This window comes from Rhyacophila brunnea, unplaced genomic scaffold (assembly GCF_057557595.1).
Source record: "Rhyacophila brunnea isolate RB1 unplaced genomic scaffold, BYU_Rbru_1.0 scaffold_2, whole genome shotgun sequence".
Classification (NCBI taxonomy): domain Eukaryota; kingdom Metazoa; phylum Arthropoda; class Insecta; order Trichoptera; family Rhyacophilidae; genus Rhyacophila; species Rhyacophila brunnea.
Window position 1 is genome coordinate 12,614,568 of NW_028232859.1, and position 26,349 is coordinate 12,640,916.

The window sequence follows — 26,349 nt, forward strand, 5'->3', positions numbered from 1 at the left end:
TTGGAATTGTAGTGTTTAAGTAACTTGGCATATTATTATAATGTGTTCAAAATGCCTTACATAACAAGCTTTTGCAAGTAATACGGTTTGTTATACATAGCTAGTCCGAGATATTAACACAATAAAATGTATGATTACTTTTTAGCCAATATGTCAAAAAATTAATAAGACTATATCATACGAATAACGTGTTCGTATAATCCAGAATCTAAGGAATGTTTTTTCATCTAAAATGCAGGGCTGTATTCCATAATAATTGAAAAGTTTACCGTTTCCACTTATGGAATTATCTCTACAGACTACAAGGATTGGATGCTGGCCATTTGCTCAAACTATTACGCATGCGGCTGCATATACATGACGGGGTGGAGATGGGGTAACTCAAATCATTAGTTATATGTGCTGGATCCTGGAAACACACATTGATTGAAAAAATAACTTGTGAACTTTTCTAGCCTCATCTCGACCGATTATATTCTTACTATTATCCAACAATTCAATTAACGTAAATCTTCGCATGAAATTACTAAAATTTTCTTTTGAACCGCATTTTATGCAAATATTTTTTTTAATATCTGTCATTATTTTCAATTTAGCTTTACATTCAGGATTATACAATACTATGGTAGTATATTTGAAGATATCAATAACTATATGATTGTGACAATTTTCTGTTGAATTTGGTATTAAGAAATAATGCATGCTGGGGTAGATTTAACCAGAAAGAAAAATACATATTAATCCTTTCGACACGTGTTAATTATTTATCGAATTGTTAATTATGAATTACGTTAAAATTCGATCTCAATTAATTTCAGGCATGTTTGAATGCCCATCATAACACAGACTCAATTTGGTATAGGTAAATCTGCCCCTGCATGCAAAATGAAAGTTTTCATTTTTATTAAAATAACTGAGAAGTGTTTTTAAAAATGGGTGTAAGGGCCAAATTTATTATTCCTAAGAAATCAAAAAATAAAAACATAATTTATTAACCTTCTCTACAAACAAGCATACCTACCACCTTTTCAGCGGCATTAAGTTCCAAAAGTATAATTTATTTTGGTTTTTACTCATTCTTTTTTCTGTACTATAAGTGCTAGTCAATGACATTATTAATGGACAATGCACTCAATACAGTAGCTAGCAAGTAAATTCACGTATAGCGACATTCACACATGTATAGGTAGACGTCACGCAATTTCCACTATGCAATATCACGCATCGGAATTTATAGCAATATCACCTTTATTGTAATGGCGTTAGAACAGTGTTTCTAGTGTCAATGTTCATTTGAGCGAACCCGTTCGAACCGAACCGTTCGGCAACCCCGACAAAAAGCATCGGAAATTTACAGCAATATCACCATTATTGTAATGGCGTTAGAACAGATTATGCTATTCGGCAGACCCGGCAAAAAAGCGAGTGTCATTTTTTTCCCCAGATGCTTCGTCCATATTAATGTCATTGGTGCTAGTACATGAATGAATTTAGCAAAACAACAATATTTTACTTGTTCATTTCTACGAACACTCCTCCCTAGTGCTAGTGAGTATGAAGTATGTAACCGTGACTTCCTAATATGTAATCAATCGCTACAGATTTGTTTGGTATGTTAGCATTATGCAAATGCTCTGTTAAAATAATCTTATTATGAATGATGTAAATTTAATGTTTATGTAGTTATACATTTGTGTTTATAGCCAGCAGTAACTGATTTTAGCTTTTATATAATTGATTGGCGTGATTATTTAACAAAATAAACAGTTTACATCTAACTTGTGATTTTTTCTTGACAATTTATTGTATATTTGCTTTATTCTTTTACCATCAATCATGTACTCCTGTTACAATCTCCAGTGAGTAATTTACACAACACTTATTACTGAATCACTCTGTTATACATTACATATATGTACATATATGTAATGTACAGTACATATCGTCACCGTTCAGGCAAAAGTCACCAACCCTAAAAACATAGTTTTGAGATATCGCAATTTGAAAGTTTGAAAATGCAGGAAAAATCAGATTTTAATGTTTTTAAGGTTTTATCTACATTCAATTATTTTCTCACGTCTTCTTAATAATTTCTTTAAGGTACTTTTACTTTTTGATGCTAATTAAAACATCTGGAAGGTTTTAAAGGAGGCAAGGTAGCTCAAATTATGGTTTGGTGACTTTTGCTTGTTAATAATCTGAACAATGTTAGCCAAAAGAAGCATCAGTAAAACTCACCATCCATAGTATAGTGACTTTGCTTGTATATTTATAACGAAGGATTTTTTTTTTATAGAGTCAATAATGTCTATTCACCTATAATGACTTTTGATTGTTAAGATTTTATCGAAAGTCATTTAGTGAAAAACAAATAATTCGGATTTAAGCAAAATTTTACTAACTAATGTACCGAGGTGAGTTTTGCATCTTAAAGAACATAATTTTACGCTTCGGATGACATACTCAACTCAAAACTGCCATTTTCAGGGTTGGTGACTTTTGCCTGAACGGTGACGATATATTACATATATGTACTCAACATAAAGGGAACAGTGAAAATACAAGATTCAACACTTTACTGAGTGTAAAATATGTTTATACAACTTGGAAGCTTTCAAAAAACGACAAGACCTAGAAAGAGTGAGATTGCTATAAAAAAATCTTTGTAAATACCTGTTTGAAATATTATTGGGTTTAAGCTATTGACATTTCAATATATTGGTGATGGATGTAGAATGTAAATGCATGATGGTAACATTCTTAAGGTGAACAGGTTTTTAGGTACACAGTATTTTTATAACAATAAAAACTTTTCTCCCTCCTACGGTACTGGATAAAAATTCTACTGCACCGACGACGGTATGACATAATAATTTACTCTAGGTTAATTTGCATAATTATACAAATGATTGTAAGTATTTTTTATTAGTTTTCATATTATTAATGTAGGTCTCTACCTTTATTAATATATATTTAAACCACTTGTAATATTAGCCTCTTAGGGTCGTCCATATGTGACGTCACATCCTAATAGTGGGGAGAGGGTCTCATGTAATGTAAAAAATTGTGACAAAGAGAATAGAGAGATTGTAAAATCATAAAACTGACAAAATATCTACTCGAATTCTTTTCTGGGATTAAAATATTCTAACATGACACTATACTGAAGTGAAATCATTCTCAATGAATTTATTTTATAATCACTTACAGACCATGCTGAAATATATTCATGCAAGCATTATATAGAATAGCAAGTCCCATATTTTGGGCAAAAAAAATAACTAAAAACTTGTGACCTCACTTATGGCTACTTCCAGGCCACAAAAAATCAATGGGAACTGGTGGAATGCCAGGGTACGGATCTTGAGTGTGGAAAAATATGAGATGAACTTAAACATTTGATAAAGAAAAATTCAAATTCCATCGAGTACCTTCGGTCGATAGTATTAATACTTGATAAAGAATATGTTATTGTCAATATTTACGTCTGTCTTATAATATGCATTAAATATGATTACGTGTAAACATAACATGCATTCAATATTTTATTACAGTCAGCGCGGTTTGTGTACCTTGATTTTATAACCTAAAGTAATAAGACAACCTGCTCCAGTTCCCATTAATTTCGTGGTCCTTGGCTACTCATTATCTGTAGGCTTTTATTGACATACATACCGTTCAGCTCTGTGAACCATTTAAAAAAACTTTTATATTTGTATTATATAGTGTTTATTGATTACACCTAAAAGTAAATGGATGTATTTCTATATTTTATTTAACATAACACGTTCTGTTATGAATTATGCAGAGATTCTGGAAAGAAAGGAGCACTGTACATATTCTTGATACCAGTACTAAATACTCAATGCTTTACCCATTGTACTGTTGACTCTCATACCTTATTTCAGGACGGAGGTCTCATGGAGTCGATAGACCAGATGTCGCGACCGCAAATTTCCATGCCAAACTCGTCGCAAGCTCGTGGAAGATCATCATTTGACGATGATCACCAGGATAAAAACGGGGACATCGGCAGGCAGGGAGCTCCCAAGCCAGCCGCAGGACAAAACAAGCAAAAAGGGGGAAAAGATGACCATGCCGGGACCAAAACTCAATCTGGCGGCGGATGGTTTGGAGGCATTTTTAATAAGCTATCGCTAAAACCGAAGAATCAAATGATACTGCCTGATGATAAAAATCCAACGGTTAGTCAAATCTGATACTTGACACTTTACCTACTACAATTCAAATTGCACATAGTAGGTATGCAAAATATCAGCGGTGAAGGGTGGAGGTAGGTAGTTAAGATCCGGTATAAATAGTGCACACTAAACTTTGTCAGTCATATGTATTTTTTTTCATTGAATTAATTGACTACAAATTGCAGATAGTTTTGGTTAGTTTTTAAAATCTAATTAAACCCTGCTGCGTAAACCAAGTGTATTGATTTCAAAATGCTTTCGATTTGCATTCCATATACTTAAGGCATTTGACAAATGTTTTTTTTTCTAATTACCTTTTTCATTCACAGATTGTGTGGGATCCCGATAAGAAAAAGTGGTCCAACAAAGATGCAGATGAAGATGAACAGAATACTGAGCTGGCACTTCCTCCAAAGATGGCTGATATTATGAGACCAAATCCCATGAGGTAATTTTTAAAAATTTCAATTACAGTAAAATCCCGTTAATACGAACACGGTCAATTCTAAATTCGCCGTAAATATTCACTAAAATTCAGTCAACGTACTTATTCAAAATAAAATATTATTTATGGTGTAATTATTTTGCAGCTATCAGCCGCCGCCACAAAATCAACTGACTGCCCCGACTCCTCAGGCGTTTTCTTCCCCGATGGTTGACTCAGGGAGTCTGCCGATGCCAATGGGAACTCCAGCTACTCCCAATATATTTAAATTACAAAAAGGAAGACGTGAGTACTTAAATATCAATAAATAAAAACATTTCTCATGCGAGCTGTTGAAAATTGAGAATTTGGTGACTATTGATTTAGTTTGAAAATCATGTCAAGTCTCAAGATGAGGTACATAAGTCAGTACAGTACGCTCTCAGTAATCCACCACCCCAAAAACCAGACAAGTGTCCAATTAGTGAAAACGGCGGATTATAGTGCATACATACAAAATAATATGGTAAAAATTAAAACAGCTACATATTTCGTAAATAATTACAAGATAAAACGAACTTTTTATATACCACGTTTTTAAATTTTCTGTTGAATCATATAAACTTGACAAATTCTATGTATTAATAATTTAGGACAAATAAGGCAATTGCAACAAACAAATATAGAATACTGAAATATCATTTTGATTTCCATAGTAACGCATGTATATATTAATAATTTAGTTGCTAGGACCACCATCTTAGCAACCAATAATAGTGGATTGGATTACGGATTTCTTCCGAAATAACTTTTCATACAAAACAGAATTAACTGAAAATGAATTCAATTCTACTTAAAGATGGCTAAAAGCATTAAAAGAATGCATTGGCACCGTGTTCTGATATATTCTAAAAGCGTCAAATGTCTAGCTAGTCGGGAAGTTAGTTAAAAATCGATTGCAAGATTTGTACTGGATAAACAACCACCGGACAAACAAGAATACGAGCTAAGAAAAACGTGGTAAAATAGTTTTTATTGAGAAATTTGTACTAGCAACTATGAAATGGTTTTCTTTATAATCATAATCAAGTAGGTATTTATTAAATTATACATATTAAATAAGCTAAGTTTATTCTTTCACTTATTAAGCCATGGGCGGCCAACCAATATTGTACATTTTGACAATGTCAGTAAATGAAACACCGCTATCTATCTTTTGTAAAATTTCCAATTTTTGTTTTTAAAGTTAATGTGTCATGTTTATTTACGCTTTCGAGAAGACTCCATTCTGTTAACTTATTCAAACAAAGAACGTGGCAGAAGAAAAAAATAGAAACACATGTGTCAGTTGCTAGAATACACAGCGGACTAACTGAAAGAAAACGATAATGTTATTGACTCGGGTTATATTTAATGGGCAACGGGACTGGGCTAGACGGCGGACAGCTCATAAGAGTCGTAAGTCATAATATTGGCACGCGGCGGACTATTGAATTTGACATACGCATACCCGCGGATTATAGAGCTTGATTTTGTGCTTTCAACCAGTAAAAATAACGGCTGATTATAGTTGTTGTCGGATAAGCGAGCGGCGGATTACAGAGAGTGTACTGTAATGGAAGCGAGAGCACCATTTGTATTTATTTAACACATTGATCGCCAACTAGTTTACGTAAAATAGTTAAAAAATGTTTATCTGTTTCTGAAGTATTATTTGATAGGTTATGAATGAATATAATGTTTTTTTTTCACTGTGATGATTTTTTTACGTAAATATTGGTCTTTATGTGCCGGCCTCATGTGTCAATCACGGCACCAACAGGTTAATTTATTATATTGCGCCGGGCCGGCCATTTCGCCGGTCACCTGTCCATATGTGTTGACGAGAGCATGGTGCCATTTTGAGGTCGAATTATACATATTCAGATAGTAAACAGAAAGGGCACAAATACGGAATAAAAGTTTTCAAATTTTGTAGTATACCTGGATACACATAAACTGGAAATATACGTATGCATTATAATCATTTTTGTAATTCTTTTTTTTATATTTTACATAATTTTTATAACTTACGTTTTTATAACCCCTTCAATTTTCATTTTTATATTAATAAAAACACATTTACCATTTAAACGGAAAACTTTTTTTTCATTACTTACATTATTTACATTAGTGAGCCTATCTTTAGTTACTTTGAAGGAATATTCTCAGGCCAAGTTGCAGTAACATACAGAAGAGCCATGCCGGCCACCTCATGTAGAATAATACACAGCGCGCGTGCCCGCCGGCGCTGAAAATCAACTCAAACGTAGGTCTTCCTTGCCGTTCACCGGTGACTCCTACGGCTTTCTTGGATTAACCCAGTGCCGGCCACAGGTGACCCCCATGGCGATCAAAGTGTTGAGTAATATTTAGTCATGCAAACATAGAGAATATTTAGTTATCTTCTTCTTTTGGTGCTGTCTTCTATCGAAGGTTGGCGACAAAAGTACAGTTCATCTCGTTACCATGGGCCAGTCATATCAGATCACCAACACCTTGGATATTGAGCCACTTATGGAGGTTGCTTAGTCAAGAAAATCTCCGTCTGCATATACCTCTGTTGCCCTCTAAAGTTACCTGTAATATGAGCTGGAGTAAATCGGCCCTCGTAGTCCTGGATCCGGGTTCGATTCCCGATGAGGTCACAATATATTTACGTGATTTTTCTAAACCTGAGTATTTGTGATTGTTTCACTTCTATTACGAACTGCACTACTGTCATTGGTCTCCTTGGCCTATTCTCGTGGTAAAAAAATAATATTGTATATATATTTTTAATGTATACTTTCATTGCAGGAAATATGGCCATATATGCTATCTTCCTGTGAGTGATGGCATCTATAAGTTCTCTTTGCTTATTGGCACCTCTTAAATTAAAACTTCCTCATTGGTAATTTTGAACTGTTTGATTTTCTCATTATAGACATAAAGAAATCATATGTGGACGTATTCAACCCAAGTGGAGCCCCTACAAGACCACTACCACCAGCGTCTGAAGTCCTGGGAGCTCAGCCCTCTACCGCTGCCCCCACCTCCTATTTTGTACCACAGTCGACTGGCGGAGTAAATACTCATGACACTCATGGCAGTCACGATCAGGTATGGAAATATGTATAAATGTTACAGGTAATAGAAGTTCAGGTTATACAGAATGTTGACTGACTGCCTGATTTTGACGCCTCATCTTTCTATTCAACTTAATGTATATCTTTCAGTTTATATGGTTTCAAATTTATTTGGAGCTTTTCTATTATAAACATACCGCATAAGCATGAAGTTTGATCGTTTTGACAGAAATATGAGAGAATTTGAGAGAAAACGATGCATTAGGCGTTGTGTAAGAGCAGTCAGAAATAATTACGGTAACAATAATAATTATATTTATGTAATTCATGCGCAGTAGAAGAAATCGCAATCTGCACAATTTCAAGGTTAAGTCATTTCACTATAATAGTTGTCGATTTTTTACCACGTTTTTCTTACCTCGTATTCTTGTTTGTTCGGTGGTTGTTTATCCAGTGCAAATCTTGCAATCGATTTTTAACAAACTTCCCGACTAGCTAGACATTTGAAACTTTTAGAATATATCAGAACACGATGCCAATGCATTCTTTTAATACTTTTAGCCATCTTTAAGTAGAATTGAATTCATTTTCAGTTAATTCTGTTTTGTACGAAAAGTTATAATTCGGAAGAAATCCGTAATCCAATCCACTATTATTGGTTGCTAAGGGGGTGGTCCTAGCAACTAAATTATATTTATATACGTGCGTTACTATGGAAATCAAAATGACATTTCAGTATTCTATATTAGTTTATGTAATAGCAAAAAAATGATAGACAATGGTAGAACCACTTTCAGATATTTACATGCACATGATATACTGTAAAGTGTTTTAAGTTATATTTCTTTTTTTAATTTGATTTTTCACCTTTATGCCTTCCAAAGAATGTTTTTTCTGGAATAAATGATTGCGATTGATCTGAAGGTATGGCATGTCTTATTATTAAGTGTAAGTGATTCGTAATTAAAATACTTAATTGTTACATAATATTATACCTGTTACGCCGAATGTGCGAAATTGAATATTACATGAAATGGGCAAAATTTTGCCTAAATCATGAAAAATGCAAGCCCGTTGTCTTATTCATGAATTAGACAAAATATCTGGAGAGTGCGTGAAATTGGCAGTAATTTTTCTGCCTACTTCATGTCTTGGACAAATTAGATACTAGCGCTACGGTGGTATTTTTTGCAACTAAACTAAATGTGTGAAATGCTCGTCGATTGGTCAAAATATACGTATATTGTCTATGGTCGAAATAGGTGGTCGCGCTCCGGTGGTATTTTTTGCAACTAACCAAATTTGTGTCAAATGTCATTGATTATAATATAAAAATATACCAATCAATAACTAAAATGACGTTCATGTCCATTTACTATGCGCAAAAAAACTAGAACTATAATATGATAACGGATGAATTTTATTTAAAGGTATTTTCGCGATTTGATTCGTGCTTGGGTATCGTACATGCAATGGTCGATTGTATTGTTGACACTTGTTAGCTAACCTCAAAATGGACATTCAGTTGAATAATTCAGAATTTCAAAACCTAATCTAACCTAACCTAACCTAAGCCAACCTAACCTAATAATATTATATTATGTCCAATTATAACTAATAAAATCATCCGTATTATATTTACTTTTTCTGCTGTCATGTTGACAGTTTAAGAATTCCATGCCCTGGCGACTTCATGTACTCGGCAGAAAATTTACCTTATTCATGAATAAGGCAACAGGCTTGACTATTACATGAATTAGCCAAAATTTAGCCCATTTCATGTAATAGTCAATTTCGCACATTCGGTGTAACATACCTACTATTATCAATCATTATGTATTTGACCACAAGAAAGATCAATTCATCTTGAAGCTCTTTTGGTGTTTTATCCCAGATTGTATTGTACTTTTCATATCTATATTATCATTATTGAATTATTTTTTGTTTTTATTTTTCACAGGCGGCAAACCCATACTACAATCCATCTGAATATTGATCCGCAACAAAATGTGGTTGATTAAAGATTTTTTAATTAAACAATAACGATAATAATAATTGTCTGTTTATACGATGTTCTTAGCCCAATTATTATTGTTATAGAAATTATTATAAAAATCAATGTAATCCATTTTCCTTTGGTGAAGGATTGTCTGCTTTATGTTAACAATTATAATGGAAGAATGATTCGTTATAAGAATCGGTGAAGTTTTGATGAAACCATATTGTGATATGAGAGAAACATTTGTTGGAAAGTTGATTTCTATAGGTGGTTGTATTAATAGGTTTTATAATATTATTAAATTAAACACTTCTTTGTTATTAATCCTAAATGCATAATCACATTGTAATTTTTTCTCTTTCTGGTAACATATAGATAGCATCTGTCACTTGGAGTTTGTTATTTTAGTGGAGATTAATAAACCAACTCAATTCAGTAGTGTTTTTATTAGTATTATTTCTATTTTTTTCTTAGAAAATGCATAATAATAATAATTATGTTTTATTCATTCTGATTCCTGTTCTCATCTCACATAAGACAGTTTCCTTCAAATAAAAAATCTCTCAATTTTTAAATGATACCTTTAATAGACAATCGTACATAATATTATTGCATTATCCTCTTTGGTTGCAAATGCTATTAATTCATTGATAGATAAAAACATGATTATTTAAAAAAAAAAAAAAAAAAAAAAAACTATGCCAGTATTTCTTTTATCAATCATGCTTGATTTGATGTGGGTGAATATTAATAATAAAATTACGAATATATTGGAATTACCAACACCAAAATTTAATACTGAATGTGCATACTAATAATTATATTATAGATTATATTAGTATGTAAACTGGCATTATCAAAAACAATAAATTACACAGATTTTGTATAGACTAAATAAATTGAATGAATTGAAACTGTAAATATTTTCAAATAAATCGATTACATACACGTATTGTATTGACCGCTTACGTGTTTTTTTTCTTTAAATAATAATAATATTATCGTTTGTTGTCATAGAGTTCTTACTAAAAAATCCATAGATAATACATAGTGTGTGTTTATCCGCATGCCACACTCGTGCTAGATGCAATGGTGCACTGTAAAATTAACAAGCCTTTTTCTACGTTTTAATATGAATTCCATAGACAGATATTGTACATAAAGTATATAAATAGTTTTTGACACTTTTTTATTGGTGTCTTGGTTTTTAGATTAAAGTTTACGTCAAACATTTTGCCCGATATGCATTAATGAAACTTTAAATACTGGTGAAAATGATAACATCTATGTACAGATCAGCCAATTAAATTTGGTGAAAATATATCTGAAAAGATGCCATTGAGAATCAAGTGTCATTTAATCTTATAAATGCATCTCATTCCATCTTTGTAATAATATATCTATGATGTTAAATTTATATTATATTATTCGAAGGCGATATCAAGAATTTTGGACACAGAAGCGAAAATACGTGTGATAACAATTAATAGAATTCTAAAATTAACAAAAATTCCCACCAAAATCTATAGGACTGACTGAATTATGATGTCATTATTATTCCATTATCATTAATCCACTAAACAATTTCACATTATTTAGAAATCTGTTATATTTATGCAATACAATTCGCCAAGTAGGCAACGGCTTTGCTATACAAACGTGAAACATTAATATTAAACAATACTGTTCATCAGAAATGCGTATAAAAGTAGATTGTTATTTATTTATCTCTTATGTTAATTGTAATTTCAATATCTAGCTGAGCAATTAAACAAATGTGTTATTAAATTTTGTAACATCACATAGAAAAAATACATGTATTAGGAATTGAAACACAATCCAATAGAATATTTATCCGTATCAAAGAAAATAATTTTATTTGATTGTAAAAAAATTGCATTCTAATTAGTACATACGCCATTATATTAATGCATTCAAATTTCAACAATTTTAATCTATTCAGAGAACTATATTCTGGTAGCCTCAATTAATATATTAATGTCATGACATTCTCTGATTGGCCATTACATGAAAGATAGGATAATGGTTTGTTTTATAACGTAGGTACCTACCATCTCATATCAATGATTATTCGAATATACTCTTCAATGCACCACCATCTTGTTTATTTTATTGATTGAACTGATGATATAACGACCCCGGAAAGGAAAAAGGGCTTCATCCACACAAATCAAATTTTACAGAAGATACTTTGGCTTCAGTCAAAGTTAAAGTGCAAAATAGACATAAGCTTGAAGTGCATAATAATTAATAATTTGGTTTTTATATCCCTAGTCTGATATTAATTATTGACTTAATTAAAAAAAAAACCAACAAAAATTATGGTTTAATCATTTTTCCCACTTCACGTCCTTTTTTTTTTTATTGCTAGCTAAATTTAGATAATAAATCGGCATTTGCAGCTTACACCCTTTGGACACAACGTGTATTTAGTCCTAAAACCTTTTTAAAAAAACTGAGGATTACGCCCTTTTTCCTTTCTACGGTCGATATGAGTTTAAAATAAAGTTTTTTATTAACTCTACAATAAATGAGTTAGATATTTATGTTGACAGTACTATAGAGCTATTAACCCATCTTCAGAACGACAATATAATAGCTAATTATCTAATCCTAAAACTAAACTCATGCAACTCCAAAGTCTGGACAGAAAGAGAGAGTGGATTGTGTTTAATCTATGTTCTCTCCTTCCCATAATAATGGCGTAGTTTCAAACTAAACTGAATATATATTGTCATTCTGAAAATAGGATAATAAAAATAATTATGGAATTAACAAAAAACCTTGTTTTAAAGTCAATTATTCTTGTTTACTGTTTATTAATTAATCAAAAAGTGTTTTCTATGTGAAGGATTATAGAAAATTTCTCACATTGTGTGTATATATATAATTATAATATATTTTTATTACCATTATGTTATTGGTTATTATGGTTTTTTTTTCATTATTATTTTTGAATTATTTTTATTGGGAAATAAAATCCATGTGTTTTTATGAAGGCCGATATATTGTGCTATTTATCTTAAATTTTAGTCTTGAATTATATTATTATCAAGTTACCCCAATATTATATTATCTTATTTGTGAATAAAGTTATTATCAATACGGAAACCCCTTGCAAGTGAGTATTAACATCTTGTATGTTTCGTTTCAATATAAACTTGAGAAGTGTTGTGAAGATAATAAAGATAGTGTTATATATATATTATTATGAACGAATAAAGGATATTAGAGTAAATAACTCTAGTGTTTTATTTCATATGGTGTAATTCCTTATCTCTTAATCACTGAATTCATGATTTTGAAAAATACATTAGGAAAATCCTTTAAAAAAAGTTTGACCATATGGGACTTGAACTTCACATCTTTCACTGTCCTGGCGAGTGCTCTTATCCTTTTAGCTATCTATTCGCCTATGACTAAATCTAATATGTGTGTTATCAGAAGTGTTGCAAAAATCGCCAATGTAAAGTGACCAGCATTATTATTAAATTGAGGCATATTACTAACAAGATTGACACATCGCGAGTGGAGAACTATAATGTTCTAAGTGTTTGTCCTTGATGAAACAAAAGTAACAATGTGGTAGGTTAGAATACTACTTCATTGTTGTGTTTGTTTTCTCAAGGACGAATACTTAGAACCTTGTAGTATTAGGCTCGCGACATGGCGTCAGGTGTTGCCAAATTTAATTATGTGTAATGTAAAAGAAACACGGTTAACTGCCGAAAGCATCTTTACGCGCCATAATTACACCAATTCTTACGCTAATTACTATTGATTAACTAATTGCGGCATAGAAAGGATTTTCGAAAGAATATAGTTAATTCGAAATCAAAAATATTCATAAAATAAAATTTTACAATTTTTACAGTTCGCGAGTGGAGAACTACAAGGTTCTAAGTGTTTGTCCTTGGAGAAACAAAAGTAACAACGAGGCAGCTTAGAATACTACTTCATTGTTGGGTTTGTTTTTTCAAGGACGAACACTTAGAACCTTGTAGTATTAGGCTCGCGAGTTGTCTTGCCATGCATTGTAAATTTCGTAATTCAAATTTTATATCGATTTTCGGTCCCATCGATTTTGAATCAACGGGGCTTTATTAAAATATCATTGCCTCAAATTAATCACATTACCTTGGCGATATTTGGAACACCTCCGATGACACATATAATTTTATATTTAATTTGCATTAGTCACAGGACTGATAACTCAAAGGATAAGAGCACTCACTTAGACAGTGAAAGTTATGAGGTTCAAGTGTTTTCTTGGGTTTTTGAAAATTATATATTTTCTACATGTAATACTAATCTTACAATCTTAAATCTTCTGTATAAAATATTGACTAAAAAAGTAATAATTTAACTGCAGAATTCTTTGAAAAAAACAATAATAATTAGGATTTTTATTGCATATTATATTAGTATGAATATCTTCTTCTTAATCCACATCTGCACTTTAATTGGACCATATGGACACCACACAGTGCCTCTAAGAAACCAGTATCCAGTATCACATCAGTATAATATTGAAAGAAAGTATCAATACTTGCAAGTACCAGTATCAAATGATGCTGGTTCTGCAAATTAGGAATTACATTTTGTATAGAGAATGTATGTTTTTCTTTTTTTTTTTAATTCCGAATTTCCATTTAAAATGAAAATTAGACGGTTTATACTGTGTTCTGAAAAAAGAGGTTTTTCTAAATTGATTGTCACACTTACAATATACATATACCTACTGACGGTATGACAGATATTCATTAAATTTGATTATGCCTTTCATTGAAGGCTGACAAGAAACAACTTTGTATGTGGGTACTGAAAACTTTCCTTCCTCAGGTTTCCATCCACTAGGCTGCTGAGAAAACCTGGCACGATTTCTTTTAGAGGTTGGGTGCATTCAACAACAAAACTTTACACGTCATTATCTAATGTTTTTATTTGTATGGCGATGAAACACATTACATACAAACAAAAACATAATATACATAACATTTATCGTATTCATAGACTATGGCCATTTCACTTTTGTCAACTTATAGATTATAATATTCAAACAATGCTACAACAATACCGGCATCTATGGTAATTATATGGAGCTTTTTTTAACTAGTACTACATAAGTACCAACACAAAAATGTGAATTTCAAAAAAATCCAAACATAATAAATTTAAATCTCTTGCTTGAGAATTATGGTGGTTAAATCACCTATAATTTATCAACAGACACAGTTAGTAAAATTGAGATACTTCGATAATATTTGGGGGCCTATATTCTCCGTCTGGAGTGGATATTGAAAAAAATGGCTAGTACCATACAATTACAAACTAGCGATATATCATAATATATGTAAAGTAAAACCCCAGCCGAGACAATAATTTTCAGTTAATTTAATATTAATTAAAAACAACAATGTCACCACCAGTCTCTTCGAGACGATCTACTATATTCTTGACCATTGTCAGATTGATTACGATTTCTATCGTCTTTTTGTTTTCTAATAATATGATTATCAATAACGATTGGCTTATTAAACGGCTTTAAACGACATCCAAATCTCAACTGTCCTGATTCCTTTCGCCCTCCAAAACCCCCGCCTAGTCTTCTCGGTTTCCATCCTGGTATGATTCTTTCCGCTTCATAGTCAATCAGGATTTCTGAGTTGTCAATCAACTCCATGTGCATCTTTCTGTAGGCTTCCCATGCACATTTTGAAGAATCATATTCTACAAAGGCGTAGCGTTTTGATTTTCCTGTTACTATATCTCTGACCAAACGACATGAAACAATCTTGCCAAACTTTGAGAACTCTTCAATTATTGTTTCCTTAAAATAGATAAAATATATTTATTTAGTGAAAGGGTTTATAATAGTGTTTTTTGTCCCATAATAAACTATAACATAATACGCACTCTATTCCTGTTGCATTCCATGCAGTGACAGACAGAAAAAATGGCCAAAATCATCATTAATAACGGATATGGCACGGAAAGAATTAGAACTTAGTTAGAACTTACTTACTTAATTAGAGTTAAGTTTAATGAAATCTAGTAGCATAATATAACACAGTAATTCGTAATTTATGATTATTTATTTCCTATAATATCTAGATGACGGTTGTCAAATACGTATAAATGTTCAAACAAAAGCTCTCTGCACATGGAACTCATCAAAGATGACACAACCGAAATTCAAATAACCAACCAATAGCTTGCGCATCAATGCTAACATATTTCAATGGCGATTCGCTCACAGCGCGACTGGTTTCTTAGAAGTAACACTAATGACGCGACATGCTAGTTGCCAGCAGCGGCGGCTGGTCTAACATCATGCAAGTGCACCGCACTGCTTGCATTGCTATGAAACATCGTTCAAAATCGTAAATCATATTTTTTCTTCATAGGTTTTTAATATTATCGCTCACTTATTGTAATGCAAACCACAAACCGATGTGCCCACATTCCCAATCGGCGATAATACAGGCACTATGCACCGTGTACGTCATCCTCGCTGAAATCGTTTGCGCTCCGGCAATAATTTTGTTTACTTAAAATGAACCCAAAGCTTAGTATTAACTAAAGCCATTATAAAACAACTTAAACCGTGCTAATCACTTACGCCATGCGTAAGTTCCAGAATATCGAGCGCCGACCGGGTAAAATGACATCATATTGTTCTGAGTAGAGAGCAATTACAGATTTGAATTATGGTTTGTTATTATAGACGACGCGACTTCACGCCGCGATTTCACGCTCAAAATATGTTTAGTATCATATTTAGCAATCTCTTATGTAAAATGCCTGTTAAACTTAATACAATAGAATTCATTATTTTATAAATTTAAAATGGATAAGAAATATAATAGAATGTCGGTAAGATATTTTGATTTATGTGTACTGCAAATTAAATCAATGAAGATAAAAATAATTTTGGTACCTACCGCATTTCTGGAACATTAATATTTCATTATCCTGTGTGTTGACTAAATGCGAAATGATGTCGGTTATTTATAATAGGTAAAGGTTGGTATGACTTCAGTGGGGTATGCCTTGATGCCAGATCAGGTGTGCTTCCATTTGAAATGCTGAGTATGTCGACTATCCATGATAGCTCTGCCAACAAATCCTACCTCTAACCTCTCCGTGGGGGTCCCTAGGCAATGCAGCATGCTGTAGCAGATAGAGGAGGGTGCAAGGCGAATCACCAGCGCCTAAAAACTGGTACATTCTGGCTACGGGAAGGAAAACCCCTACAGAAAACCAGGGCATGTTCACGGGCCCTAAGGTGGCAGCCCCACCAGTGAACTCGGGTGCTGTGGGATGATCACCTGCACACCCTAAAACAACAGATTAATCCAAGCACAGGGAAGCCTCGGACCCCCGTTTCCATCTTGACGACCTCGCCTGAATTCGGTAAACGATTTTGTTTTGGAACCTACAATATCCGTACTCTAAATGTCCCTGGAAAGGCCGAGCATCTAACAGAAATACTTTCTCAATACAAGTTAGATGTTCTCGGGATCAGTGAGTGTCGACTCACTGGCATTGGCGAGAAGTTTATTCGTGGGTTTCGTCTATTGTACTCCGGACACGCCACATTGCGACGTAGTGGAGTCGGATTGCTGATGTCCAAGGAAGCTTGCAAGTGCCTCACCAGCTGGGAACCTATCTCCGAACGTCTACTCCGCGCTACTTTCAAGACCAAGTCGGGCTCCATCACTTTTCTGCAGTGCTATGCTCCCACAGAGGCTGCTAGCGATGCAGATAAGGATACATTCTACGAAAGTCTGGCGGAAGCCGCTGGAAATATTCCCAGCTGTGATCATGCAGTTATCCTTGGTGATCTTAATGCCAAAGTAGGATCTGACCCCTCGCGTGGACCCTTTGTGCTGGGAAAACATGGCCTTGGCCAAATGAACGATAATGGTTCCCGTCTGGTAGATTTTGCCTCAATGAATGGTCTTGTGATTGGTGGTAGTCTTTTCCTTCATAAGACCATCCACAAATATACATGGACATCGCCAGACGGTAATACAAGAAACCAGATCGACCACATTTTGGTCAAAGCGAAATACCGGCATGAACTGCTAGACGTGCGGACATATAGAGGTGCAGACATCCACAGTGACCACGAACTCTTGGTCGGGAAATCCCGTATAGACCTCAAACGAGTCCCAAAACCCAAAAGGACGGTCAGACTCGATGTGGAAAAACTGAAAAGTACCCGTGTGCGTGCAACCTATGAGCTGGAGCTGCAGAAGCGCTTATATGATGCTAGAACTCTCACGTCTTCCATCGACTCGGATCCCTTAGAAGGAAAATGGATATTATTCCGGGATGCTATAATGAGCTCCGCAACTACTGCATTAGGAGAGCGGCATACGCACAGACCGGACTGGATGTCACCTCATACATGGGAGATGATTGAGAAGAGGAAGCTCCTGAAAGAATTGCGAGACAATGGTACATACGACCCACAGCGCAGCGCGGAATACCAGACAATGGACCGCGTGGTAAAGCGTTCTGCCCGCCGCGATAAGCGCCGACGCCTGGATGACCTCATTCGGGATGCGGAATCTGCTGCCTGCAAGAATAATCCAAGTGCTCTCTTCCGCATCACCAGAGCAATTTGCGGTAAGAAACGTCCAGTGGTCACTGCATTACGAAACTCTGACGGAGTGACAGTCACCGAACCTGCAAAGGTCCAGGAGCTATGGCGCCAACATTTCAGTGATGTCCTGAATCGCCCACCTCCATTGCATCCCTTCGATATTCCGTCGGAGATCACTGCCCTCGGAATCACTACTGCATCGGGATTCTGCGAAGATCCTCCGACAACTGCTGAAGTTAAAGAGGCTGTCAAAAGACTGAAGCGCAGGAAAGCTCCTGGAGATGATGGCATCCATGCAGAATTTCTGCTCTGCGGACTGAGCGCTGTATTGCCGTCCTTGTGTGACCTTCTGCACGAGGTGTGGGAAAGGGAGCAGTGCCCCAAAGCCTGGAGGGATGGTACCGTTGTTACTCTGCACAAAAAGGGTAACCCACAAGACTGTAATAATTACAGAGGAATCACTCTCCTCAGCGTTCCCGGGAAGGTGTTGGCGCAGATTCTCCTGTACAGGATTAGAAGTCCCATGCTGGACGTTTTGCGTGCGCAGCAGAGTGGATTTGTCCCGGGGAAGTCCTGCTCAGAGCATATTTCAACTCTCCGAAGCCTTCTGCAACAGTACCAAGAGATGAATATACCTGTCGCCTGCTGCTTCGTGGACTATGAAAAGGCATTTGACAGTCCTCATCGTGAATCTCTGTGGCAAATTCTGCTAGGATATGGTGTCCCACGGAAACTGGTCGCCGTGATAAGTGCTCTCTACACCAATACAGAGTGTCGCGTGAGAGCAGCCGGAACATCCTCTGACCTCTTTGAAATCACGTCAGGAGTCAAGCAAGGATGTGTACTTGCGCCCTTTCTTTTTATCATCATGATGGATTTCATAATGCGTAAGACGGTTTGCCCCGACAGTGGGATACGCCTACATCATGATGACACAAGCGATCTATGCGAAGAAAGACTGTGCGACTTGGAGTATGCAGACGACGCAGTCGTGTTTGACTCGACGATCGAGAGGTTGGAGGTGACCGTGAACAGGCTAGCCGCGAACTCGATGCGTGTGGGTCTTCATCTGAATGCCGCTAAGACCAAATCCATGTGCAGTGCTGCTTGCATCGACGCCGACACTCCTCTGCGGGTTTCTGGTCTGCCCGTCGAGCTGGTGTCCAGATTCAAGTACTTGGGTGCCACGGTTGCCGATGATGGTGGTATTTCTAGTGAGCTTGGAATCCGCATGGGTGTGGCGGGCTCTGCGTTCAACCAACTTGGAGTCGCATGGAGGTCAAGGCTGTATTCTGTGAGGACCAAATGTCGTTTGTTTAACGCGTGCGTGCTACCTGTGCTCCTGTATGGCTGTGAGACATGGCATCTTACTAAGCTTCAAGAGTCACGGCTTTTGAGCTTTGAGAATCGATGTCTCCGCAGAATCTTAGGGGTACATTGGTACGACCGCGTTACAAATATCCGAGTTCGTGAGCAGACACAACAGCCTTCGGTGATTGAAGTTATCACGAAGAGACGATTCACGTGGCTGGGACATGTATTCCGGATGCCGCCAAAGAGTGCGGCACTTCGTACCCTTGTGGCACAGCCTCAAGGGTTCCGTCGCCGTGGCCGGCCCTCCCTCACCCTGCAGCGATGCTACAAAAGCGACCTACGTGCTGCAGGTCTGACATGGCGGGAGGCACAGGAGTTGGCGATGGACCGAGGGAAGTGGCGCCAACTTGTGCTTGCCCTATGCCCCAATGTTGGGACGTGACAGGGTGAAAGAAGAAGAAGAAGATAGAAAATTATTAATTCATGAATTCTAGTGATAAGCTAATAAATCTTAATACTATTTCACAAAGTGCAGTTTCATAATAATCATTATTCATACAGTGTACAAATTGCTAAAGATAATGTACTTAGGTATATAGAATGAGATGGCTTACGTTGAAAGTAAGAGGTATTTATCTACTATAAGAGATGCCATCGTTTCTTAAAACAAACCCAATAAAGATTTAAGTAACTCGCAACATGTTTTATTAAAAATATAAAATATACAGGTAATTTCCCAAATGTCAATAACGTTTTGTCAAATCAAAAATAAGACCGAATTGATTTCATTTTTCAATAAGGTAGGTTTCCAGCGCACCCTCAAAAATTACAATCCAAAAAATCACCGGCCGCCACTGGTTGCCAGTCTACTAGTTTCAAAATAAAACAGTATAAATATCAGTAGATTCAATGAAAAATCATCAGCCATTCACCAAATTTTCAGTAGACATGGTAACACTGAACTGAAAGCCACTCGAAACAAAAAAATATCACGAGTGAACCATTTTTGTATATAAAATTTGTGACAGAAATGCAGAAATAGTCCTCTGTCTGAATAATTGCAGGCTGGTCCAGTTCGGGATTTTAATAGTAGTGGTGTGTTTGAAACATCAGTTACTGACCAGCTTGTCGCTAATCAGTTGTCTGACTTTTGAGTATCTCCATAGGCGTATGGCGATACATTCAGAACCTAAGTATAACTCGCATTGCATCATCTTGTACATTTTATAAAAATTGACTTTACCGTGCTATTGATTGTGGATCTTGACAGCTTCCAGAAAAAAAAATACGTTTTTTTTACAAGAAATGATTGTTCGGTATTCGCTCAACCTATTAGATCAATAATCTGGATCCAAACACAACATGAGACACGAGCTTCGAACCCATGATTTCTGAAGTCTTCCACTCGACCATGGCGGGCATTCATGCTATACATACATATTATTAAGAATATTTACCTGTACAGTGCGAGGATTAAGTCTACTGATGAATATTGTCCGTTCAGGTTTTCCCTTAACACCTTTGTTTGGAACATAATCTGCATAAATTGCTCGAACAATGCCTTTGTCATGGGGTATCACATCAGTGCCTGAAAGTTAAAAACAATCAATTTATTTAAAATTTTTAAATAATCCTCAACAATTTCACTTAACACTCTCCATTGGTGAATTAAAAAATTGTTTGATGAGTGAAGTCTTTGGTAAAAGTGTAGATTTATATAATATATACCTCGAATTTCGGCTGTTGTCTTGGCCTACTTGCTCACAGAACCGATAAATAAAATATAATATTATACCTTTGCTGCTAGGTAAACTTGCACTAACGCAGTGGTCCTTAACCTTTACGAAGTCACGGTGCACTTTTGAGCATAAAAAAAATTGCGGTGCACCGAAAAGAAAACAATGAAAAATATAATTACAAGTAAAACACATTACATAACAGTCAAAGAAAAAAAAATATTAAAGAAAAGATATACTTATACATATATGGAAAACTGTAACTAAAATTACCCTTAAGGCCATGCATTAGTTGAGACACGGTCTAAAAAGATCGTCGCTAGGCGATGCGCGGTTTGCGGGTCGCGGGTGCAAATGAGGCATGTCAAACCAAATATTATTTGTCTTATAAATCCAACATGTCTCCATTTAATGTTCTTTTTATTGTTTTATCAGTGACAATAATAATATATTCATTGACATGTTTTCTTTTTAAAGTAAATGGGTAACGTTTTAAGTCATCTTTACACGATTTAGGAATTATTACGGCCGTCGCCATCACGAAGTAAAATGACGTCCTTCCAGCTCTACATGCTCTCTCAGAATGGGAGCGAGTGCAAAATTTCGTCGCGCCTATGGTAGAAAATTATTTGGCGTTTCACTGATGAATCACCTTAATAAAATGGAATTTATTTGATGTGAAAATCAATTAATGTGATACCTGGGCTTGTCGGATTTTGCAGATTTCAGAAATATTAGGTTGAATATTTGATATACCTAGCTGCCCTCAATAATTCTTCGTCTAAATTCTTAAGTCTTTCTCGTTTTTTAGTTTTTATATTACCTCGTTATTGTTGAGAAACCGAGCTCACACAAATATGATGTTGAAAACTGTAACAAGATTTTCAGTGCCTTCATCTAGAGAGCTGAATATTCGTCTTGGACAGAAATCCGAAATTCCTCCATAGTTATTTCAGAAAATTTAATTTTTAGAGTAGGTCGATCCAACCAATTCTTCTTAGTACGAAAATTCTCAACTCGTATCAATTGTAGCAAATGGATTTTGTATCCAGTCACAATTTTCTATAATTGTAATATGCAATCTTTTCTTCCAATAAAGTTAAATGTTCTGTTATAGCGGAAATAATTCCCTCGGCAATGTTTTCATTAAAGTCGATTCGGCAAAATCTAAATCACATTAGATCTTTCGTCGGCTTTCATAATTTCGTGAAGGACTTTTTCAGTTTTCACTATTTCGCGGATTTTATCTGCTATTATCATTTGTTTCGCAATGCACTTGCAATAAGCTAGCGGTGCACCAGTTCTCCGTGGTGCATCGGTTAAGAACCACTGCACTAACGACTACGATGGCCAAACAGTTACACGTCAAGCTTATAATACAGTGGATCTCGGGTCTGGCCAATTCAGATGTTTTTCAATGCGTGTATGGATCCAGACTATGGACCTAATAAGTTGAGCAAGTGGTCAACACCCACTCCTCGTAAAAACAAAAAACTGCTAATACAACCTCCACTTTGTGGAACCCAATATGATCTTCATGGGATCGAACATGGTAAAATAAAAACCATGCACTTTCATGGACCGACTAGGTATTGATATCTTTAAGGTAGAGCTTCTTTTAGAGGAAAACTGCCATATTGAGGAGAGCATCATGCCCACCCACACTCACTCTCGACGTTTAGGAAGGGAACCTGAAATTTATCCTCCCATGAAAATGGCGGCCATGTTTCCCAACTTGCCGCATAAAATTTAAATTAGGTAATTGTGCCGCAGATGCAGTCATGAGCTTTTATAATATTTTTTTTTACGAAAACAGTTTGTTCCATGTAGACAATTATAATAAATACTTTTTTCTGTCGGCACATAGTCTATTCGATCCAATAATTGTTAATTTAAAATTTGAAATTCTCATACATTTTGATGCATCATTATCACAAACTAAGACTATATTAGGTTGGGGTAGGTTAGATTAGGTTAGATTTGGTTTGGTCTAAAAAGGAAGTTATGAAATCTCATGACGGCAGCTGCGGCACATTTACCTTAAATTATTTTAATATTTGCAAGTTAGGTGGCAAATTATATGTTTTTGGTGATGCTCTAAGATGTTGTGTAATAATAGTAGACCATTTATTAGACAAACTGTTTACTGACCATCTATAGAGCCGTTTTTTATGGGATCATAAACTTTGGTGTAGGGATAAAATTGTTCAGTTGATCTTGTAGGTGAATGTTGGCGCCTCGCTTTGATTTCGTAGCCATCTCTGTCCTAAAAATATCAATGAATGAATTGCATAGTATAATATTGAAAAAAATAACACGTATAATGAAATAAGTCTTGGCAGTTGATCGTGTTATGATGATAGTCTATAATCTAAGATGATAGTACAGAATAATTTTATTACTTTTGGCATATTATTGAATGAAATCTATTGCTCTATAACTTTCTCACTTCACTATTATATTACTGTATTAACGAAGAATATTAAGAATAAATCCAACATAATGTCAGTTTGTTTACGATGTTCGTATAGTCACTGATGCTTAAATCTTGTTTTAAATTAAACCGCATCCCGAGTTCTTATTTTTTGTATATTTTGGCTGTCAGCATGACAGTTGCTACTAATGTTACTAGATATTATATAAAAGTAGCCTTTACAACCCGAGTCATAAATGAAAACAGAAAAAATATTATTATTTCAGCATTGCAATTTTTTCTATATTTATAATTTAATAATGCCAGCGCTCCATTGGCGAGCCAAAAGTCCGACGACAATAAGTCTTCAGATTTTTCTACGTTCTGCTACTGGCCAACAGACGTTCAACGAAACGAGTATATAATTAATTTGACGAGTAAAACAGTCGACTTTGACAGCATAGATAATATACGTATATCTGACAGTTAAATCGTGATGGCGTTAAATGATACCGACGTTTTATGTTTTTTGGGTTATTGGGTGGCAGATAATGTAATAACGAAGCAAAGGGTACACAAATACTGGGTGAAACATTGGATAAGGAAACGAACGACATTATCCCACACAAATTTAATACGAGAATTGCGTTTGCAACCGAGCGATTTCCGCAATTATTTGCGAATGTCGGAGGATGTATACACAGAACTGTATAATTTGGTCTCCCCATTTATTAAAAAAAAAATACTATGATGAGGGAAGCTATTTCTCCTCATGATAGATTATGTGCAACCCTGCGATTTTTGGCTGCCGGCGTAACATTCACTGACTTGCATTATAGAACTGCGATTGGAAGACAAACTCTGGGCAAGATAATTCCCGAAACTTGCCAAGTCATCATTGACGTTTTGAAAGGAGAATATTTCAAGGTGTGTATTATATTATACGTCATCTAATAAAGTTGGGCAAATTTACAAATATATCATTAACAAGTAGACATTGGTTGGTCTTATAAAGTGAACGTTTAGTGGATTGTTTTACCTATATAAATCATAGACGGCAACATCATAAGAATGGCAGACAAGATGCATTTGAGATAGGTATATATATAGTCACAAATAAGGCCATCGTTGACATGCTAAATATTCAATAGACCATTAGAATGCTGTACCTAGCCAGGACTCTCCATATAGGCTGTAAGCAAGCTGCTTAATTATTCCTGTTGAATGTATTGTAATACTAGTCATATTCTTCGAAAAGCAAGCATGGAATTTGATTTCTAAATGAGGCCACATAATAATATAGGTTTGCTAACATAGCTCAAATACTTACCATTTGTTGTATCGCTTAAGCTAAGGTTTATAGGCATAAAAACAAACAAAAAAACAAATATTTTTACAAGATATTTATTCATACAAAAAACATTAATTTATTATACCGGCTTTTGTACATTTTTGCTTAATATACGATAAACTGGTTGAGTATGAACAGTAGTTGCTGGCGTTATTTTGTCACTTTGTCCCATAAAGGCAACTTCATGCATCAGCTTCTCGGCCAGCAATCTTTGTCCCTGTGACATCGATCGTAGTTTCATGGCCATCATTTTGCCAAAAACATCAAATTCATCTTCAGTCTTGCTTAGTTTGTCGGTGATTAATTCTAACACTTTGTTGGCGCTATCATTCGATTTTTTTCGTTTGAACGATGGGGGTTCTGGTGCTCTATTGAGATTCGACCTTGGAGTAGTCGACAACGTGGATGTTGAAGGCGAATATTCTATCTGTAAATAAAATGTTGATTATTTTTTGTTGCAGTTCCCTGATACGCACGAAGAAATGGAGACGATTGCAGAAGAATTTAATAGTAAATGGCAATTTCCAAATTGCCTGGGCGCAGTTGATGGGAAACACATTGCAATCGTGCCACCTGCAGGCGCCGGCTCCCACTTTTATAATTACAAACATTTCCACAGCATTGTTTTGATGGCGATTGCAAATGCTAATTATGAATTTATTTATGTTGATGTTGGAACAAATGGACGTATTTCTGATGTAGGCGTACTGAGAAAATCTGATTTTTTCAAACGTTTAGATGAAGGCAGATTAAAAATACCTGCACCAAAAAAACCTACTGCTAATTCTGATGCACTGCCATTTGTTTATATTGGCGATGAAGCCTTTGCATTACGTAACGATTTCATAAAGCCGTATTCACAAAGGCAATTAAATCACAGTAAAAGAATATATAATTATCGGACATGCAGAGCCAGGCGAATTATAGAAAATGTTTTTGGCATTTGCCAATGCCACTGCCAATGCTAAGAAAGCGCGAGGAGATTTCGAAAAATATTTTAATACTACCGGGGCTGTCACATGGCAAGAAAGTATGATAAGCAATAGATAAATTAAACCAATGTAACAATTTAGTTAAAATGTTTTACCTCAATACAATCTTCGTTGTTTAACGAGTTGGAGTAACTCTCATCAGGAGACATGTTTTCCAAATCGTCCACCATGCTGGA

At 35.1% G+C, this 26,349-nt stretch overlaps 3 protein-coding genes across 4 annotated transcripts in view; 1 reads left to right on the forward strand and 2 right to left on the reverse strand.

Moving 5' to 3' along the window:
- Positions 1-12,988, forward strand: part of Sec16 (endoplasmic reticulum export factor secretory 16) — a 50,822-nt gene extending 37,834 nt beyond the window's left edge. For both annotated transcript variants that reach the window (XM_085947147.1, XM_085947148.1), the window contains 5 exons: positions 3,909-4,205; positions 4,532-4,650; positions 4,793-4,932; positions 7,592-7,767; positions 9,694-12,988. In XM_085947147.1, the coding sequence (XP_085803273.1) occupies positions 3,909-4,205; positions 4,532-4,650; positions 4,793-4,932; positions 7,592-7,767; positions 9,694-9,729 (768 nt within the window). In that variant the 3' untranslated portion in view covers positions 9,730-12,988. The remainder of the gene's footprint in view (positions 1-3,908; positions 4,206-4,531; positions 4,651-4,792; positions 4,933-7,591; positions 7,768-9,693) is intronic.
- A 1,689-nt stretch (positions 12,989-14,677) lies between these two features.
- Positions 14,678-24,047, reverse strand: LOC147071871 (U11/U12 small nuclear ribonucleoprotein 35 kDa protein-like). The gene is made up of 4 exons (XM_085947149.1): positions 23,820-24,047; positions 23,569-23,683; positions 21,139-21,269; positions 14,678-15,583 (listed from the first exon to the last, which is right to left on the reverse strand). The coding sequence occupies exons 1-4, from the start codon at positions 23,826-23,828 to the stop codon at positions 15,173-15,175; spliced, it is 666 nt and encodes a 221-aa protein (XP_085803275.1). The 5' UTR covers positions 23,829-24,047; the 3' UTR covers positions 14,678-15,172.
- Positions 24,048-25,224: 1,177 nt separating this feature from the next.
- On the reverse strand, positions 25,225-26,349 carry LOC147071872 (uncharacterized). Its single transcript, XM_085947150.1, has 2 exons — positions 26,269-26,349; positions 25,225-25,608 (listed from the first exon to the last, which is right to left on the reverse strand). The coding sequence occupies exons 1-2, from the start codon at positions 26,341-26,343 to the stop codon at positions 25,261-25,263; spliced, it is 423 nt and encodes a 140-aa protein (XP_085803276.1). The 5' UTR covers positions 26,344-26,349; the 3' UTR covers positions 25,225-25,260.